The following is an 18,657-nucleotide window of genomic DNA, read 5'->3' as shown; positions in this document are numbered from 1 at the left end:
TCCTCCACAACTAGACTGAAGAACAAAAGGATAGCAACTTGTCTGTTCTCCTTCCCCCAATTCCCCAATAAAAAAATCTTTAAAAAATTTTTAAAAATAAAAGAAATAATAACTTCCCAAAGGAAAGGCTAAAAGGAAGCAGAACCGGTTGCCTTGCTGGTTCCCCTCTAGATGCTGGAATTGTACCTTTAGTTATGATGTCTCTGTAGGGGGTTGTTCTATATGCAGTTTTGTATTTTTTTCTATGTATATTCTATTTTTTCATGGTTTTATTAGTATTTGGCATTAGACTTTGAAATAAACTTCTAAATATAATTTCATTTTCTAATGTGAATTTGATCTGGAATTTATACATACAAGTGTCACATATACACAAGTCCAGCCCATGTCCACCCAGGAAATGTGCAAGCTGTGCCTCTTGCCCACAGGTCAGCAATTGCAGCGGGCCTTCACGGCTACAATGCCACCCTAGTGGGAATACTCATAGCTGTGTTTTCGAAGAAGGGAGACTATTTCTGGTGGCTGTTATTCCCCGTATCTGCTATGTCCATGGCTTGGTAAGTTGTACCTGGTTTCCAAAATGCCTTTTAAAAATGTATAGGGGGAGGAGGGAATGGGGAGTTACTGTTTAATGGGTACAGAGTTTCAGTTTTGCAAGTTGAAGCACGTTATGTGAATGGATGGTGGTGGTGGTTGTGCAACGACATGAATGAACTCAGTGCCACTGAACTGCACACTTTAAAAAGGTTAAATGGTCAATTTTATGTTATGTTTATAACACTCCTTTTAGAAAAATTATTTTCTAAAATTTAGATTCGGGTTATGTCTATTGGAAACAGGAAGCATTAAAACACACTGATGTATATGGCCCCCCCATATACACCTCCCCGCGGCCCTCAAGATTCTGATCTAATTGGTCTTGGTTAGGGATGTTGCCTGGACATTGGAAGTTTTAAAGGCTCCCACGGGGTTCTGAAGTACAACCAAAGTTAGAACCACTCACTAACTACATCCGTTGGTCTTTAACCTGCAGGTTGAAACAGACTGCTGCCCCTTTCCCCATGGTTTCTGATTCAGTCCATCTTGGGTGGGATCTGAGAATTTGCGTTTCTAACACGTTCCCAAGTCCTGCTGATATGGCTGATCCAGAGATCCCACTTTGAGAACCACTGTGTCTCAATGAACCCCCCTTATCCAACTGCCCCACCCCCTTTGAAAAAATTCTTTACTGAGGAATGACATCAGCATCATGGCAGAGTGACAAAACAATTCTTTACTGAATCCAATTTTTTTTTTCTTAAACCTGAATCCTCCAAGCTCGTTTCTGTTTGACACTGTCTTAAATCATTTTTTGGAAGCAAACATTTCCTTCTTCTTATAGCATATTTGGAATATAAAATACTAATATCCACACAAGTGAGCAGTATAGCCCAGTGTGAACAGTGTCTGCAGAAAGGCCGCCCACCCTGGTTGCACCCACAGGTGTGTGGAGGAGAACCTGCCAGCAGAGCCAACGTGTTCAGCAGGTAACTTCTGACCTGCTCTAGGGGACAGGCTCAAGGGCAGGAGGTGTTGCCTGTGGATGCTCACCACACCTCCTCCCACAACCCAAGAAATATGGAATTCTGATCTTAAAGCGATGGCTCTTTGAATGAGTCGACAAATGTGTGCATAAAAGGGACCCAGAGACCAGCTAATCTAATTCCCCAGGTCACAGACAAGGAAAAAGGAGTAGTGTCATGCACAAGGTCACACAGCCCATCAACTAACTGCTCAAGGACTTAAAACTCCACGCCACGGAGTTTAAGACCTTTTCCCTCCAGCCAACACCACCTGCATCCTCCTTGGACAATTGTTTCTCTTTTCCAAAAAATAGATATAGTACAGACCCGTGGAAATGACAGACAAGTTGAAGATCATGGCTGCCTCTGGTGGGAAGGGAGGAACATAAGATCAAGCGCATTACACAGGGGGCTTTAACTGCATAGGCAGTATTTTATTTCAAATGTCTTAAATACTTCCAAAATATTTTTGAAACCTAGATTTATAGCTCACTGTGAGCAACCCCAGAGTATAACTTTTCAAAAGCCAAATAGGCTAGGAGCTAATTTTTTACTTCATGTAAGAATTATTCTCTGTATGACAGGATTTATCTCAAGTGTGTTTGGCTTTTGGAGAGTTGTTTGTTTATTTGCTTGTTTATTTTTCTTTTTTCTTTTTTTCTGTGAAAAGCTGTCCACCACAGCACTTCAGGGACATACTTGTGGATGAAACAAAGCCCCTCCATAGCACAGAGATTTGGTTTGTCAGCATGGCTTGTCACATGCACATTCTTCCATTCTGATCTGTTGTCGTTTTTTAGTCCACTTTTATCAAGTGCATTGAGCTCCATATTCTGCAAATGGGACCTCCCTGTCTTCACCCTGCCCTTCAACATGGTGTTGTCAATGTACCTTTCGGCCACGGGACATTACAATCCATTCTTCCCAACCACATTGATCACACCTGTAAGCTCCGTTCCCAATGTCACCTGGCCTGACCTCAATGCCCTGCAGGTAAGATACACTATCTCCTCACATTCCTCCTGGCTCTGGAGGACACCCAGTGTCCTCCTGTGCATCCAAACCTTATAGAGACTCAACTCTAGGGAGGCCTTGCTGTCTTCATCTTGTCAGCTAAAGTATTTTTTCTACTTCAAAGCTTTGGGCTCTAAGGGATTTTTTAAATGACTATTTGGTCAGAGCTAACTGTTCCCCCTCTTTTCCTAAGATCTGCAGTGCTAATTCCAAAGGATAGCTCCACTGGAAGTCAGAAACACTACTGCAAAATTGGCCCTTGTTGGGGTGGGTGTGATGGGAGCGGGGCTAAGTCTTCCATGACCTGCTTCCTCCAATCAAAAGAACAGGCTGCTTACTGTTGGGTCTCACTACAGAACCTCTCTGTTCTGCTTTTGCTTATGATCAGTCTCACAGAATATGTACAATAATTCAGGGTTCTCAAGCTTTGGTAGGTATCAGAAACATGGTTTATAAAATACCAATACAAGCATCTTGTCAGACACCCTAAATCATAATCTCTGGGGGTGTGGTCTGGAAACCTATATGAACAAGCTCCCCTAGTAATTGCTGTGTGTGCCAGAGTTTGAGAACCACTATCATAGGCTGTATACTGTGTATCTCTTTACAGGTATGCATAGAGAGAACACCATTTTTAAAAACCTGGTTAACCCAAATCCAGTTCCAGCTCTTCCTATTGTGTTTAATAATCAAGAAACCAAATCAAGTTTTTTTTTATTATTAAAAACAAGAGAACACTTGAAGTCAGAAGAAAACCAAAGGAACTTTACCTTTTCTAATGTGCAAAAGACTGGCTTTCCCACTATCTGGTTATAAAACACCTTTTGCTATCCTCTTTGCTGAGAGATCAAAACATGTGAGGAGCTCAAGTAGTCTTCTCTTTAGCTTCTTGTCCAGAAAATGAATGGGAGCATTTGGGAATAACTCAGAAGAAAAATCTAAAATTTATTATAACTCCCCATGAAAAATATTATAAAATAGTATTCATTGATCTAGCTAATACTGTACTGTCCGATACAGTAGCTATTAGCCCCCATGTGGCTATTTTCATTTAAATGCAAAATTAAATTAATATTTACAATTTAGTTCCTTAGCCTCACTAGCCACATTTCAGGTGCTCAATAACCATATGTATTGGATATTACAGATACGGAATATTCCATCACGGAAAGCTCTATCGGACAGTGTTGATCTGGGCAAGTGAGGGTCTTGTCCTTCTCCTCCTCCTGAACTACCATCCTAACATTAGCACACTTATTTCCCATCTCCCCCAACTCCCCACCTCCCCGGCTACCTGAGAGAGAGTTCTGCTGGACGTGCCCATGTCAAATTCCCTGGTCTAGGAGAAACAGGAAGTGATCTTGTGTAACCATGATGATCCAGAATGGGCTCGAAGAATGTGGGGCCCATCTGAGGGTAGACTCAAACACAAGGTATGGTCCTGTGCCCTGAGCAAGGACCAAATCAGCATCTGGAAGCCAGCATTAGACCCAGCCTAATGCATGAAGGGAGAGGACACTTCCTCGTGCCAAAGCTGGGTCTCCCTTTATCAGAGTCACTGCCTCCCAAAGGTCTTTGTCAAAAAGGTACATACATGACCTGGAGAAGGTAGAGGGAGCAAGATAGGAGGTGGGAAGGCATCTTTCAGGAAATGACCTTGGTCAGAAAGGAACTAACATGGCTAACTGTGCCTCTCCTGAACCTATCAGAAGTACTGTTATAAAGAATTATCATTTTTTAGCTCAAATCAAACCCTGTGCCTTCCTGAGACCTGCCATTCTGTGAACACATTAGCTGAATTCAGGTCTCAGCCAGAAAGTAGAATTATGACATTTACATGTATTCTTGTGTTTTGAGGACTGACTATTGTTGATAACTGGAATAAGCTATGGAATAATCTTGGTTTAAATTAATACATGTTCTCATTAACAACAGAAGTATAAATAAATACGGTTCTGATTCATGAACTTGCCAATAATTGCTTCTGAATTGGGGATAAGATCACCTGACTTCAGGTCTCTGGCCCTAGCATTAACCACCAAATTGCACGGGAGTAATAATATTTCTATGGACTGTAGAGATGCATGGATGGTTTGGACTCAGCACGGATGGACAGTTGAAAGCAATAGAAGTGTAAGCTGTGGTCCTTGCCATCCTCACTGGGAAGTATGGCAGGTCTTCACAGTGGGGACAGTAATACCACAGTGGGAGCTTATCGGCTACCAAGGCCAAGTGTCAGCACAAACAGGAGAGCCAGTGAGTAAAGGGGAGTTTGGGGAAGGCATGCTCCACTTGCACCAGCAAAGGGCTGGTGTGTCTCTGGGGATAAAGCAAAAAAAATGACTGAGAATTTTCTGTAAAGAGAGAGAGAGGATTTTTTAAATCAATAACACTGATCTTGAAAGATAAGCTATGCTAAATCGAATATTACTTTGTATATGTTTGTGGGTGTCCTATAGGTTTCTGTCCAATTGTTTTAATGTCTTTATTTCCTAAATCATTTTTACAGTTATTGAAATCCCTGCCTGTGAGTATTGGTCAGATATATGGTTGTGACAGTCCGTGGACAGGGGGCATTTTCCTATGCGCCATTCTACTCTCCTCCCCCCTCATGTGCCTGCATGCTACCATCGGATCATTGCTGGGGATGGTAGCAGGTAAGCAGAAGACACTTTACCAAGTATTGAGCACCTCCTCCTCCCCATGAATTGTCTCAAGCATCTTCTAGACTCCAGCCCTTTCTTTTTTTTTTTTTTTTTAGCTGAGCCATCCTGCTACCTGTTGGCAGCTCAGCGGCTGCTCAGCTCGGGCTGGACTCGAACCGCTGTTGCTCNAGCGGCTGCTCAGCTCGGGCTGGACTCGAACCGCTGTTGCTCAGAGCTCAAACTCTTGAGCGAGCTCTTAACCAACTGAGCCACTCAGCCGGCCCCTCCAGCCCTTTCTTGAGGTCTCCACTCAAAGGGACCATTAGGAATTCTCAGATGCTTCCACCACCCCCAGACCCCTTTCAAGGCATCCTGCCTTTTTTCCGCAGCTCTAACTCCTCCTGTCTTACCCAATAGCTCTCAGTATTTCGGCTCCATTTGAGGGCATCTACTCTGGACTCTGGGGTTTCAACAGCTCTCTGGCCTGCATTGCAATTGGAGGGATGTTCATGGCACTCACCTGGCAAACCCACCTCCTGGCTCTTGCCTGCGGTGAGTATCCAGGCATCTGCAGGAAGGTCGCTCGTGACTATGGGATCAAAATTCAGGACAAACAGTAAGGACTGCGAGAGAAACTAGGGCTAGAGTTCAAGTTCAGGGCCCCTACTATCTAAACGTGTGACCGGGGTAAGTGATGTCCCTTCTCTGCGAATATTCAAGTCCGCTCTGCCTAACTCAGTGGTTATGGTGACAACAGGAGAGCCTGTGGAGTCCTATTACCCATTTTACAATATATGTATGTTGGGGGATAGGAGCTCAACTTGTCCTGTGTTCTTCATACTAATCATTTGATTCAAGAAACTAACAGAAAATAACCCAAGCTAGATACAGAGCCGTTTCCTCTGATGAATCAGGTAGGACATGTGGCCCTTGGAGAATCACATTAATCCAGCTGTCCTCAAATTTGAGTGTACATCAGATTACCTGGAAGGCTTGTGAAAATGCAGATTATTGGGCCCATCTCCACATCCTGATTCACTGTTAGAGGTGGAGGAAGGAGTTTGCATTTCTAACCAAAGGCAAAGTGGGGCTGATGCTGTTGCTCTGGGGGGTGATGTTTTGAGAACTGCTATATTAATCCTTCTGGCTCTGGTATTCTAGCCAGACCCAGCCTGTCAGCAGTAGAAGGGGTTCTGGAGATCTCCACTCCACCCTTCTCCTTTTACTGGCGGAGTGCTAAGTCTAGGAAGATAAAGTGGAGTGCTGAAAGGCATCAGTCAATTAGGGGTAAATGTAAACCCAGAATCTAACAACCTCCAGAGTTGTGCACGTTACACGTTATTTAGTAGCGTTCAGGCATTAGGTAAAAACACATCTCAAGTGACTTCGATTTGAAAAGCTAATGGATTTCTCAGGCCACTGTAAGGGGATTCTTATTGTCCCATAGCCTTTGTGTCCCTAATTCAATACAAGTAACAGCATTTAAGAGAATGTGCTAGAGTGAAGGAAATGACACTCCCTGGGGGACAAAGGAGTGGAAGGATAGTGGAATGTGCAGAAATTACTTCTAATCTAGTGGAAATATTTGTCTAGAGTCAGTTTATCACAGATTAATTAACCCATGGTATGTAAGCCATTGTTAAAATGGTGCACCATATATCAGACAGGATTTAGAATGGATTCCTACATTGGGCAAGAAGTGGCATAGGACCAAGGGTTTCTAAGGCCTCATTCAATTTTCATTTTCCGATGCAGTAGCAAGGTTAACAAAACTCAGGTCGCTGTGGTGTGGCCACTTATATGTCATTTTGCCAATTTGTAGTTACGTAGTTATTTCACCTAATAGTCCTTTCAGAACTTTTTGCTCATTTTCCCATATTTGTTCACAAGCTCAGGGCAAAAGAGAAGGCTGTAGATAGATTATATGGCCACCTGAGCTCAGCTGGGTTAGAATCTTTATTCCGAGGTTAATTTGAGGCTTCAAACCTTTGTTTGGAGTGTATATCTTTGTTTTTCTGGGTTGGCAGTAGCAGCAAATACATATTAAACACCCATGATACAACCCAGATAGTACTGGGAAGAGCTAGGGATTTAGAAGCTTTAGATCCCTGGCGGTTCCTGCACACAGAATGTTATAGTCAGGGGCAGAAGCCACGTGAGTAAGAGCCGGGGATTGGGGGGCAGGGATGGAGAGAGAGACAGACAGAGACAGAGAGCGCCAGCCCATGGGAGACGATACAGTGTTTATAGCAGAAAAAGGAGACAACTACAGTACAAGATTCTTGGGGGAACGTTACAGTTCAGAATCATCGAGAAGTACCTCCTAGAGAAGGTGACTTTTCTATAAGTCCTAAAAACTAAGAGGAGGAATTCTGGTCGTTGGAGAGGATGGTATGAACCAGCATGGGGGCAACCTGAACACATCCTTAAAGATCAAGCAGAAACTGTTTTGGTCACAAGGGTTATTGATGAGGCCTTGACAGACCATGGAAAGGGATGAAGCCAAAGATATTTGCAGATGTATTTCCCCAAAGCAGGAATATCTTCATTATTTTCTTTATTATAGAAGTAGCACAGACTTACTGTACAAGAAAAAAAAACCTCACTCAATATAGAAGAGTATAAAGCAGACAGTGCTAATCAATCCTCCATCCTGCTCCCTGGATAGTACTTTTTTGCCTCCCTCTTATAAGGACCCTGTGATTCCATTGGGCCCACTTGAATAATCCAGGATAATCTCCCCTTTTGAAGATTTTTAACTTAATCTCCACTACGAAGTTCCTTTGCCATGTAAGGCAACATATTCACAGGTCCTAGGGATTAGGATGTGGGCATATTTAGGGACATTTATTCTGCCTACCATGCCTACCTTCCTTTGGGTAGATCAGATTTTCTTTACTAGTTTAGGGTAATCATTAAGGCAATACATTGAATCACTCAAGAGCCCAGATCCTGGTGCCAAAATCCCAGCTCTGCCTATTTTAATTTCAGTAGAGGCCAAATTCACCCCACAGAGGCCATGCCAATTTCCCCTGCCACCGACAGTGTGTAAGAATGCTCATTTCATCCACACTGAGTGCTATCAGTGTTTTTCATCTTTGGACATAAAGCTTTGAGGCAGACCTCCAGCCCCTCTTGTAAAGCAAATCTCACATGTAAAATGTCACAGCAAGTTTCAGCTTGCCCACATCACCCTGATACTGACAAATAAAAAACCAACCATGTCAGCCAAGGTAAGTAAATGACAGCCATTTATTACAGAGGTGCTCTTTTTGTAGTTCAGATGGCTTTATCAGGAAGATAGCTTGGGAAAGTCTGGTAGAGCCTGGCCAGTGCTGCCTTCTCTGCCTCTGAACCAGAAACTGCCTTGAGAACAGGGAATTCCTCAATTTCTTTATGTTATTCAGTGCAAACTATAAGCACATTTTGTATCTCTTTCTCATGATTGGGTTATCATAGTAGCTCTCACACATGGTGGTCTGTTGGGAGGGACATTGCCTGTGATGAGTGGAAATCCAGTCTTCCCTTCAGCACTCAAGGGCCTTTTCTCTCCCTCGGCTACCCAGAGCACTGTCAGGGTCACCACCTTCAAACCGTGGTGTGTGCAGGATTGCACCTCTGATGAAGGCTTTCCCTGTCCGACTCAGCAAGTCTTATTGATGGGCAGCTACTGTTAGATAGTCTGACATTCTTATTATGGAGAGAAAAGCTGCTTGAAGTTGGAGATCAGTTTAAAACACTGTAATAGTGTGAGACTTGAGCACCAAGATTATGCCTTAGAAGTGCAACAGGTATTCATAGGAGAGAAATAGCGATAAGGTCTCAGGTGCACAGAGGCGGTGTCATGAAAGAGGTAGTACTCAAGAAAATAGGGACAGTGCCCCCAGTGCTTAGCCGAGGGCCTGTGAATATTTGTTGAATGAGTGAATGAATGAATGAATGAATGAATGAATGAATGAATGAAATAGAAAAAAAGAAAAAATAATGAAATTATAGAAACCAAGCACAGAAACCCTTCCTCCCCAAGCTGTAGCACGCTTCTGCTCAGAGCTGTATATCTCAGTCTAATTGTGTCAGGGGTGCGTTTACAGCTGTTGTTTGTGGAAATACATGATTTCATTTGAGATGCATCACCTCCCTATGAAGCATGTCTCCAAGTTGCCTTTTTATAGATGATGAACCTAGATTCTGAGAAGTTCAGTGATTTGTTCTACAACAGACAAAATGGCAGAGCTGGAATTTGAAGCCCAGACTGTTTCCAAAGATGAGCTTTTCCCGCTAGCATGAGACAATGGAGATGTGAAAGAATTAGGTATACTGTTGAACAAAAATATACCAGGAGAGAAAGACAAAATATTGATAAAAGGATAGAAATGAGGGATCACAGAGTCCTTCCCACCATTTCCTGCCCCACCCGCCAAGGTAGCTGATAAGATTTCTCACCACACAGGAAGCCTAGATAGTGAGTCTAACAGTGAGTTAGCTGGTGGCCCCAGTGCCTCATGAAGGTCATGCTTCAGGCTGCCTCCTTGAGCCCCCTCTTCAACCAAAACTGAGGAATTGATGATGCCCTACTTGAGATCTTTGTTTTTGTTGTTTTATATTGAAAGTCACACATATACTCAAATTACCTACTCTAAGATTCATGCTCACTCAAAGTAAATTTTGGAGTAGCATGTTTATTCATTGACCTGCGTGCCAACATTAATGGTATTTGGAAAAATGTTATCCAGAGGAGGAATTCTAAGTTAGTGCTCAGTTTCTACTGATCTCTGAGTGACAACTTCTTGTCTTTTAATACCATGATTTTTTGTAACTGTGAATTCTTCCCTAATGTGAGAATCCTAGATGCAGTGAGATTGTATAGAAATCATGCTATCTCAAGAAACATTCATAAGTTTCATTTTAATTCAACTACACTTGAATAAAATAACAGGGAACTTTATTGGCCAAGGAGGGCTTTTTCCTTAAGTATCAGCAATAGCAGCAACAAAATAGTAACCACACAAGAGCCACCTTTATTGAGTACTTGCTGTGTACTAAGCCCAAACATTATCTCCTTTCATGCTCACACCAGCTAGTGAGGGAAATATTTCTATTACCTCCATTGTACAAGTGAATAAATGGAGGATTAGAACAGAGGTCACCAAGCTCCTAAGTGATGGAGTCTGGATTTGAACCCAGAGCTGCTGACTCTAAGCTCATACTTATAACCAGGGTGCTGGGCTACCTGGCAAAATGTAGAAGTTTACATTCCAGGGGATTTATACCAGAAGAGAGTCTTTCCTGTAATGAAATGAAACCTACCAAGCATTGTTCTTTCTTTTTTTGTAGCCCTGTTCACTGCCTACCTTGGAGGCAGCATGGCACACCTGATGGCTGTGGTGAGTTTGCTTTGATCTTGCTTTATCATCAGCATGATTGATCAGTTTTCAGCGATATGGGAACCCCCTTGAAGTCCACATGGGTGGTGTCCCATGGCAGGATCCACGACGGTGACAACCAGCACTTTCCCTTCTCCTGCACCTGCTTGTCCTCGCTCACCTTCCAGCATCACAGTAAATTTTAGCCCAGGCTACAATCACCAGACTTGTTAAGAATATCAGATTGCTCGATTTAAAGAAGTGAAACTTAGGTTGTATAACATATTATCAAATTCATACTCTAAATCTGAGTATTAAGAAGTTAATTTTAGAATATCTTTTACTTAACCAGAAAGCCAGGACTATGTAATAGTTGAGAAAGCAGGAAAGAGAGGAAAAGGATAATTGGCTAAAGACCCAGATTTGTTTTAAATCAAGTCAATAGTTTTTCATATCCATTGTCTTTATTTAAATCTTCCATCAGTCATCAGTAAGACTTACTCAGATCCATGTCCTGGCTGACTTGTTTAATAGACAAAATGGGTATTTTTGTATTACCCATCTTTATATTACCCATTAAAGACGTCCTGCCACTCGCTCTTTCCATTTTTTTTTGTTTTTTTTTTTTTTAGCTGAGCCATCCTGCCTCCTGTTGGCAGCTCAGCGGCTACTCAGCTCGGGCTGGGAATCGAACCACTGTTGCTCAGAGCTCAAACTCTTGAGCGAGCTCTTAACCAACTGAGTCACTCAGCGGGCGCTCCCACTTTCCTTTTTAGCACCGTCCTGCCCTTTGACCTTCTTTTTCCCCCCCCCCCCCCCAGGAGCCCAGTATCCGCCGACTGTTCCAGGATCCCTACCTCCCAGCGCCCTGAATGTTTTTCTCTCTTCTACACCCACCATTTCAAGTGATGCAGGGCCAGTTTCTAATAGCTCAATCCATGCTGATATGGCCAAGGCTGCTAATGGGTCAAGATAGGACCTAGCTCTCTCTACAGCAACATAGAGAGTTTATCTGGGAGGGTCCTCTGGAAATGATATCTTTCTGGTGGAAAGTCAAAGCACCATAACAGGCATGGTGGGGAGTACATTTGAACATTGGGGGGCCCTTCGCATCCCAACAAAGAGTCACAGACATATATCCATGGACCAGAATTGGGCAAGCTACACATTAGAGTCAGCTAGGGAGATTTTGAAGCACACAGATCCTTAGGCCCTGTTCTTTGGCATTTCTGATACAGTGGATCTGCTATGGTATGTGGGCATCTGTGTTTTTTAACCCTCCCATCAGTTGAGTCTGATGTACAGTCAAGTTTGGGTGCCATCACATTCAGGGTGTCCATCCATAGAGCCAGACGTCACCACGTGCATGATATAAGCTCAGAATTAATGAGTTTCCGTGAATAGCACAGAAGAAAGACTTAACCACAAGGAGCTTAGAGTCTATTTGGGAAACAGAGTGAAAAGAAGTAAAGCAAGTGAAGCCCAAGACCTAGTGTGGGTGGAAGTCAAGTGGGGAGAGGTCACCATGGGCTAAACTAATCAAAGAAGGCCTTGTGAGTGTGATTAGTGGTCAGGAGCCATTGGCAGTTTGCTAAGTGTCCTCTCTGTATGCCAAGTGTCATCTTTGCACACCTGGTGTAGGAAATCTGGATGTATGGGGGAAGGAAAAGATATACAAGATAGAAATAAAACTGACCACCTAAAGAATGGATAATGACATTTCAATTGCTAAATGCCCTGAGGTCTTAGACTCAGTCTCCGTGGGAATAAGCAGAGTCCAGAGCAATGCCCCCAGTGGTTCATCCCCCTGGGCAGAGTGAGACTAGAGTTGAAGGGTAATGATTTGTGCAGACTAGCTTTCCGGCATGATCTCAAAGGGCAGTGTGGCTTGTCTCTTCTTCCTCAGGTCGGATTGCCATGTGCTACCTGGCCCTTCTGTTTGGCCACACTACTGTTCCTCTTGCTGACCACGAAAAACCCCAACATCTACAAAATGCCCCTCAGTAAAGTCACTTATCCTGAAGAAAACCGCATCTTCTACCTACAAGCCAGGAAAAGGATGGTTGAAAGCCCTCTGTGAGAGCAACGCCCACCACAGCCATGGTCACAAGTCATTTCTGACTAACTGCCCCCATTGACTTCCAAGGTCTCGGCAAACTGTTGTTTTTCACTAGTAACCCCTTTTATACTAACCCATCAGCAATGTGTTCCTATGTCATTTTGTAGTTTTCTTTTAAACTTCAGCAACATCCCTAAACATGTGACAGACACATCCAGACGATGCGCTCTGGCTATGGAATTGTAAACCCTCATGGGGCATTGGCACTAAGACTATAATACATTTATAAAGCCAAAATGTTCCAGCAGAAAGAGGAAGTGAGACTAGAGCTAATTATTGGTATTTATTGATTTTTTTGGTGTTTGGTTGGCTAAATGATGTTAACAGTATTAAAAATTAAGCTTTATATGCCAGTTAGGCCTTAAGGGAATGGAATTCACTGTCACAAAATCGAAGTCAACCCAGAATCCTCAGATAAGCAGTTTGGCTTATGAAAATCAATGCAAGTCACACATTACAGCTTGATCAGCACCACAGGACTGCAGGCTGATCACTGAGTTTGTTCCTATGTCCTCAGTAGGACGGCCTCAATCCTGTCACTGTGTGAGTGACATTCACTTACAGGAGATAGTTGGGTTTTTTTCAGATTGGCAGAGCTGCATTAGGTAGAAAAGATTTTTGTCAGTCAAAGCTATTCTGTATTGTTAACTTCTCTTGGAAGTTGCAAAGGATTTTTTAGATACAGTTTACTATCTTGTTCTTATGAGAATGGATTTGTCTTCAATGAGTTAAAATAAGAGAAGTTCCTGGCTTAACCAGGTCCTAGATATTAAAGAAAATTTACGTTTTTATACAATACTCAACATAGCTATTTTTACTTTAATCCTTAAATTGATTTCGTAAATGCCACAAATGCATTAGAGTTAAGCCAACACTCGAGGGCCCTTTAAAGTTACATTGTCAGTTCATTTGAGGATGTCTTATATGTTATAAAGACTGAAAGTTAAGGTCAGATTGCTTCTGGGTGTTTAGAAGTTGTTCAATTGCTGACTTTAAAAAAAAAGTCATTATTTTCTGAACATTCATAATATTTTCGCTCAGAAACCAATGGTATTTGAGCCACCAGAAAATATATAGATAAAGGATTCTCTTTTTTTCATTTAAAATTTATCAGTTCTATAAGGATTCTATAACCAAACACGCTGAGGGTACCAGTGGAAAGTCCTGCCAATCACCTTCCGCTTCAGTATGTATCGATTCAATATTCTGGAGGATGTAAAAAGTGAAACTGTGGAATCCTAAACATTTTTTTCCTCTTTGGCTTCACAGTGCTCAGTGCAGAATATACAATTTACTGAGTGAATAAACATAAAAAGGGAAGAAAACCTACAAATATTTTAGGGAGAAGCTCATTTCTTCCTTTTCTCAGGAAAACAAACAAACGTTTTTCCAATTTTAAAACCCCGTGACCAAAGCCTTTTGAAACCATGAACTTGCAACTGTCATGGAGGCATGTGTATATTCATGTGGAAAAACTAAATCTTCAGTCTTTGATCTGAAATCTCCCTGGTTAGGCAATTTGTGAAATAAGATTTCAAGGGAAACTAAAAAGCAAGCATTACCAAAGATAACCAGGCATGAAGAAACTCGGCGGCGGTTGAGTGAACCAGAGGCCTCTAAAATGTCTCCAAGTTGATCTTCGGAATGGAGTTAATTATGTATCTTCCATTCCCCTGCGCTCACACAGAGTTGTAAATAGGAACATTTGAAAGCCTTGAACATTGTCTAATTTAAATGGTATTAATTTTCTCAAGCTATTTTTGTTACTAAGCATTATCCTAAAATTGAGTATTTTTATGAATTTTCTTAGGGAGCATTTATATTTTTTTCTATTGTCTCTATAACAAATTTCTATGTAAGAATACAAATAAATTATTCTCACAGCAAAGTTTTGTGTAAATTTTGTTTAGAAGTCATATATGCTTTTAATGGCTATTGTGTATATTAACAATCACATACGTAAGTGTATATTGCTTGTATCTTAAGGTGCTAGAATCCTACTCCTTTCTTACTTGGTAATAGTACCAGGTGTATTTGAGCAAAGCCTGTTCAATTTCATATTTACAGGTCCATCCCCTGGGGAATCCTCTCAACTATCATTGTTCTCCTTACTCAGGGATGAGAATGGGTTACTGAGGATAGTTACAGATGTTCAGGGCATGCTCCTAACCCTAGAGATGAATATCCTGATATCCAGATTCTATGCATTCCCAGACAGGCCCTGGGCACCCCATCAGGGCTGACACTGGGCCATGGCAGGCCTCAGGGGTCAGCTCTCTAGGACAAGCCACATGGCCGGTGCTTGCCTCTGACACCCAAGCACTTCTCTATTACTTCCTTTCATCCATGGTTAGTATACTTGAAAGAAAACATGGTAAGAATGGAAATTTACTCCAAGTTTCAAAAGCAGACCAAACCAGAAACAAAAGGAGGCCACAATGGATCGGTCCCATTGTAGTGCCCTCTGTCAAAACAAAGCCTCTCCTACCTATTGTTTCAAGATAAATTTACAAGGATGATCTGGCCATTATAGTCCCCTTTGGTCTGAGGCAGAAAACAGAATGTTTTGAAGCTCTTCTGCTAAAAACTCCAGACATTGTTTACCTCTAGGAGTAACGGGCGCTGATTTGCTTGTTTCCCAGGACACCTGATTAGTGTGGAATACATTGAGGTAGAAGGTTAAGTTCCATGGAAGATGAAGAATTTCCAAGGGGACTTCTTACAGACAAACTTGCAAGAAATCTTTCTGTGGTTGTTAAGTATAGAGCTAGATTTTGTGCATATCAATGTTTCAGCCTTCCCCCTTATCTAACAACTTCCTTCCAAAAGGCTTTAATCTTTAGAGTTAAATCACCTTCTTGAATCTGCATTTACAACCCAGAAGACCATTAGAAGGTTTGTAGCTTCCAGGCTACAGAGTTGTATTTGCTCAAACCATCAGCAATGCAGATACTGAAGGAATCTAAACAAATATAGTAAATAATAGACTTTCAAAGAGTGAATGTAAGTCCTATAAGAGTCTGCTTTCATAGCTCTTAAAATTGAACTATTTATAAAATACATACAATAGATCAAAGCAGATCCTTGCAAAGTCATCTAAAAGAAAAGATTTTTCCCAGCTCTGACCTTAAGCTTATTAAGTATTAACCAGGTGGATGTTAACATATCTAAAGCAAGTGTTAGGTCTGATGGGGCAGCAGATCAACCACTGAAGCTTAGGATTTGGGAGCAAGCATTGGTGGTGGGGGTGGGGTTTCAGCACTGGGGTGGTGGCCCAGGAACAGGTGTCAGCAGAGATCTCTGTGGTAGAAATGGGTGTGCTGGGGTATCATGGTTTAGCAAAGTTAATCATTTAGACCAAGCAGCTCATGCCCCTTGTCTAGTCCTATACTCACAAGCTATGCCTGCAGCTTTTGGTATAGATTTGCCTCCTATGGGAAAAAATGTACTTGTCCATACTCATGAGTTTCTGATCCTCAGTAGTTACATTTCTCATTTTAATTAATATTTTAATTTTGATACATTATGTCTTGTAAAGTTTTATTCACCTACATATGTCACTAAAAGCCTAATCACCCCATGGTTTTTTCTAACAAAGTTAAATTTCTGAGGCTACAAAGGTGGGTGGGTCGGGAGTAGTTAAAGAAAGCCTTCCTGAGAACCTGACATTTAGGCTGAGACCTAAAGAATAGACCAGGGATGGGCAGATGGAAAAAGAGGAAGGATGGAGGAAGCAGTGTTCTTGGTGGAGGAAACCTCATGGATAAAGGCCTTGAGACAAGAAGGAGATTGGTGCTTTCAAGGAGCAAGAGAAGATGGATGTGGCTGGAATATGGTGAGTGATGAGCAATGACATGGACTTGAGAGACCAATTAGAAGGCCACTGCAGTACTGTGGGAGAGAGGTGGTTGGCGTGGACTCCAGTGATGGCAAGAGGGTTGGAGGGAAGTTTATGGGTGTGGGAGACAGGAAGTGGAACCCTTAGTCCTTGGGGATGGATTGATGTAGGAAGTCAGGGAGGAGGAAGTGTCAAGGATGGTTTTCTGGTTTCTAGCTTGGGCAATAAGGTAGGTGGTGCCACACAATGAATGGGAGCACTGAAGAGTCACTTCTCATGTTACACATTCTTCCTGACCAAGTCCATCTTTCTCAAGCTTCAATCCAGACCCTATGTTCAACTGTCTACAGGGACTATTCCAAAAGCACCTCCTCAATTTCAACACATCCAGAAAAAATTTCATCTTCAACTATTCTGTTCTCCCTCTCATGTTGACTCATGAGGAAAGGTAGCACCCTCTAACCAACCACATAAGCCAAAAATAGTGTGCCGTCCTTGACTTCATTCTCTCACTTCTTGGCAATAGTCCCCTTCTAGGGATTCTACCTCCTTGATAGTCCCCATTGATTCATTAATTAGCAAATATTTGTTGAATGACTATTTATTACATGATGGGAACTGGGACTGCAATAGTGAAGAAGAAGTCATGGACTCTGCTCTCACCAAAACTTTATGAGGTGAACTGACAGGTCAAGGAGTAATGGAATAGTGTGGTGATGAGGATGAGTGAAAGGTAGCCAGGCAACAAGACTGAAGGAAGAGTATTCCAGTGACTTCTTCTTTCTAAGAAACAGATCTCCAAGAACACTTTCATTTATGTCTTTTCAGCAGAACTGGGTCATATGGCCATTCCTGGCTGCAAAGGAGTCTGAGAAAGCATGCATCTGGTATTGTCAGCCTCTATTGTAGCAGGTGAGCTCTGCCATATTGTAGCAAAAGCAAGATAAATGGCCATCGGGCAATCAGCTAACATGTCTGCACAGTGGTATACAGTACCACCATACACTGTGCAGTACCTATGTGCCCAGACCACAATGGACAGCGCCATGTAGTGACAGACAAGACTGTCTATTTTGAGATTCACAAAGAAGGTTGGGACAGACCTAGACGAAGACCTTTTACACAGAAATACTTTGTGGAGTACTTGCTGGACCATTCCCGGAGTACTTTAGAATACCCCAACCTCATACAAGGTTTGATAGCCTCTGACTAACGAGATTCTAAGCAAAGGGTGATACAGCCAGTGATAATGATCAGAGCAAGGGAAGCTTAGGGTCAATTCATGTTCTAATTAGTCCTCTTGATCTAATACTTGAAGCCTCTAAATCGGTCCACGTTGGAAGGCCCCAATGGAAATAGTTGAGTTTCAATTTAGTACTAGCTGAGTGATGCAGTAAAAGTAAAAACAAGTGTCCAACACTTTCTGCTTCATGGTTCCAAATAAACAATGAGAAAGCCAGTTTCCTGTTTGGGCTAGGTCCATTGGATTCTAGCCCATAACGGATTTCAATTATATCACAGTGACATGCAAGGACTTGAAAGGGATGAAATGAAGCGCAGAGGAAAGCTGGCATCGTGCCAGGAAACCTGGCTGAAGTTAAGTTCCTCAGACTACAAGAAACAATGGCAGCTAGGACATGAGTCAGTGACCCACGACCCAGTGTATCTTGGGAGAAGAGCACACACAGGCAGGCCACAGGAGTAGCCAATCCAACAGAGAGGCCCTTCTACATGCTGCTCCTCGGAACTTCCTGCAATGTCTACACCTGTCCCATTTGTCCCCGCTCTGACCTTCACATTCCTCATGGACAGTCTCCTGTCAACTCCAGCCCTGTCCCTCAATGCCCATCACGGCCCTCAAAGGCTCCAAGACACCGGCCCATGGTAGCCTGAGGAGCCCCTTCCTCAGCATCCTGGATCTGATTGGTCAGTACCCTTGCCAGGCCAATTGTTAAAGTTTTAGAATGTCATCCTGATGTACATTTGGTCAAACGATACAATACAGGCAGATTTTACATGCCTAAAGCTGGTTGTAATTTAATGCAAAGCATTATTTCTTTCCAGGTTGTAAGGTAGGGTCTCAGGACCCAGGACACAGTGTTAGGTGCATAAGGGG

The 18,657-nt window shown here is 42.4% G+C and overlaps 1 protein-coding gene across 4 annotated transcripts in view; it reads left to right on the top strand.

Moving 5' to 3' along the window:
- SLC14A1 (solute carrier family 14 member 1 (Kidd blood group)) overlaps nt 1–14,591 on the top strand; it is a 49,531-nt gene extending 34,940 nt beyond the window's left edge. For 3 of the 4 annotated variants that reach the window (XM_019652904.1, XM_019652901.1, XM_019652903.1), the window contains exons 4-9: nt 429–557; nt 2,363–2,555; nt 5,086–5,233; nt 5,639–5,773; nt 10,556–10,605; nt 12,491–12,728. In XM_019652904.1, the coding sequence (XP_019508449.1) occupies nt 429–557; nt 2,363–2,555; nt 5,086–5,233; nt 5,639–5,773; nt 10,556–10,605; nt 12,491–12,664 (829 nt within the window). In that variant the 3' untranslated portion in view covers nt 12,665–12,728. Of the gene's footprint in view, nt 1–428; nt 558–2,362; nt 2,556–5,085; nt 5,234–5,638; nt 5,774–10,555; nt 10,606–12,490 lie in introns of all 4 variants that reach the window. The other variant, XM_019652900.1, reaches the window with a different exon arrangement.
- Nucleotides 14,592–18,657: the final 4,066 nt, after the last annotated feature.

Source organism: Hipposideros armiger, unplaced genomic scaffold, assembly GCF_001890085.2.
Source record: "Hipposideros armiger isolate ML-2016 unplaced genomic scaffold, ASM189008v1 scaffold_189, whole genome shotgun sequence".
NCBI lineage: Eukaryota > Metazoa > Chordata > Mammalia > Chiroptera > Hipposideridae > Hipposideros > Hipposideros armiger.
Note: the sequence above shows the minus strand (reverse complement) of the source record. Positions and strands in the feature narration are given on the sequence as shown.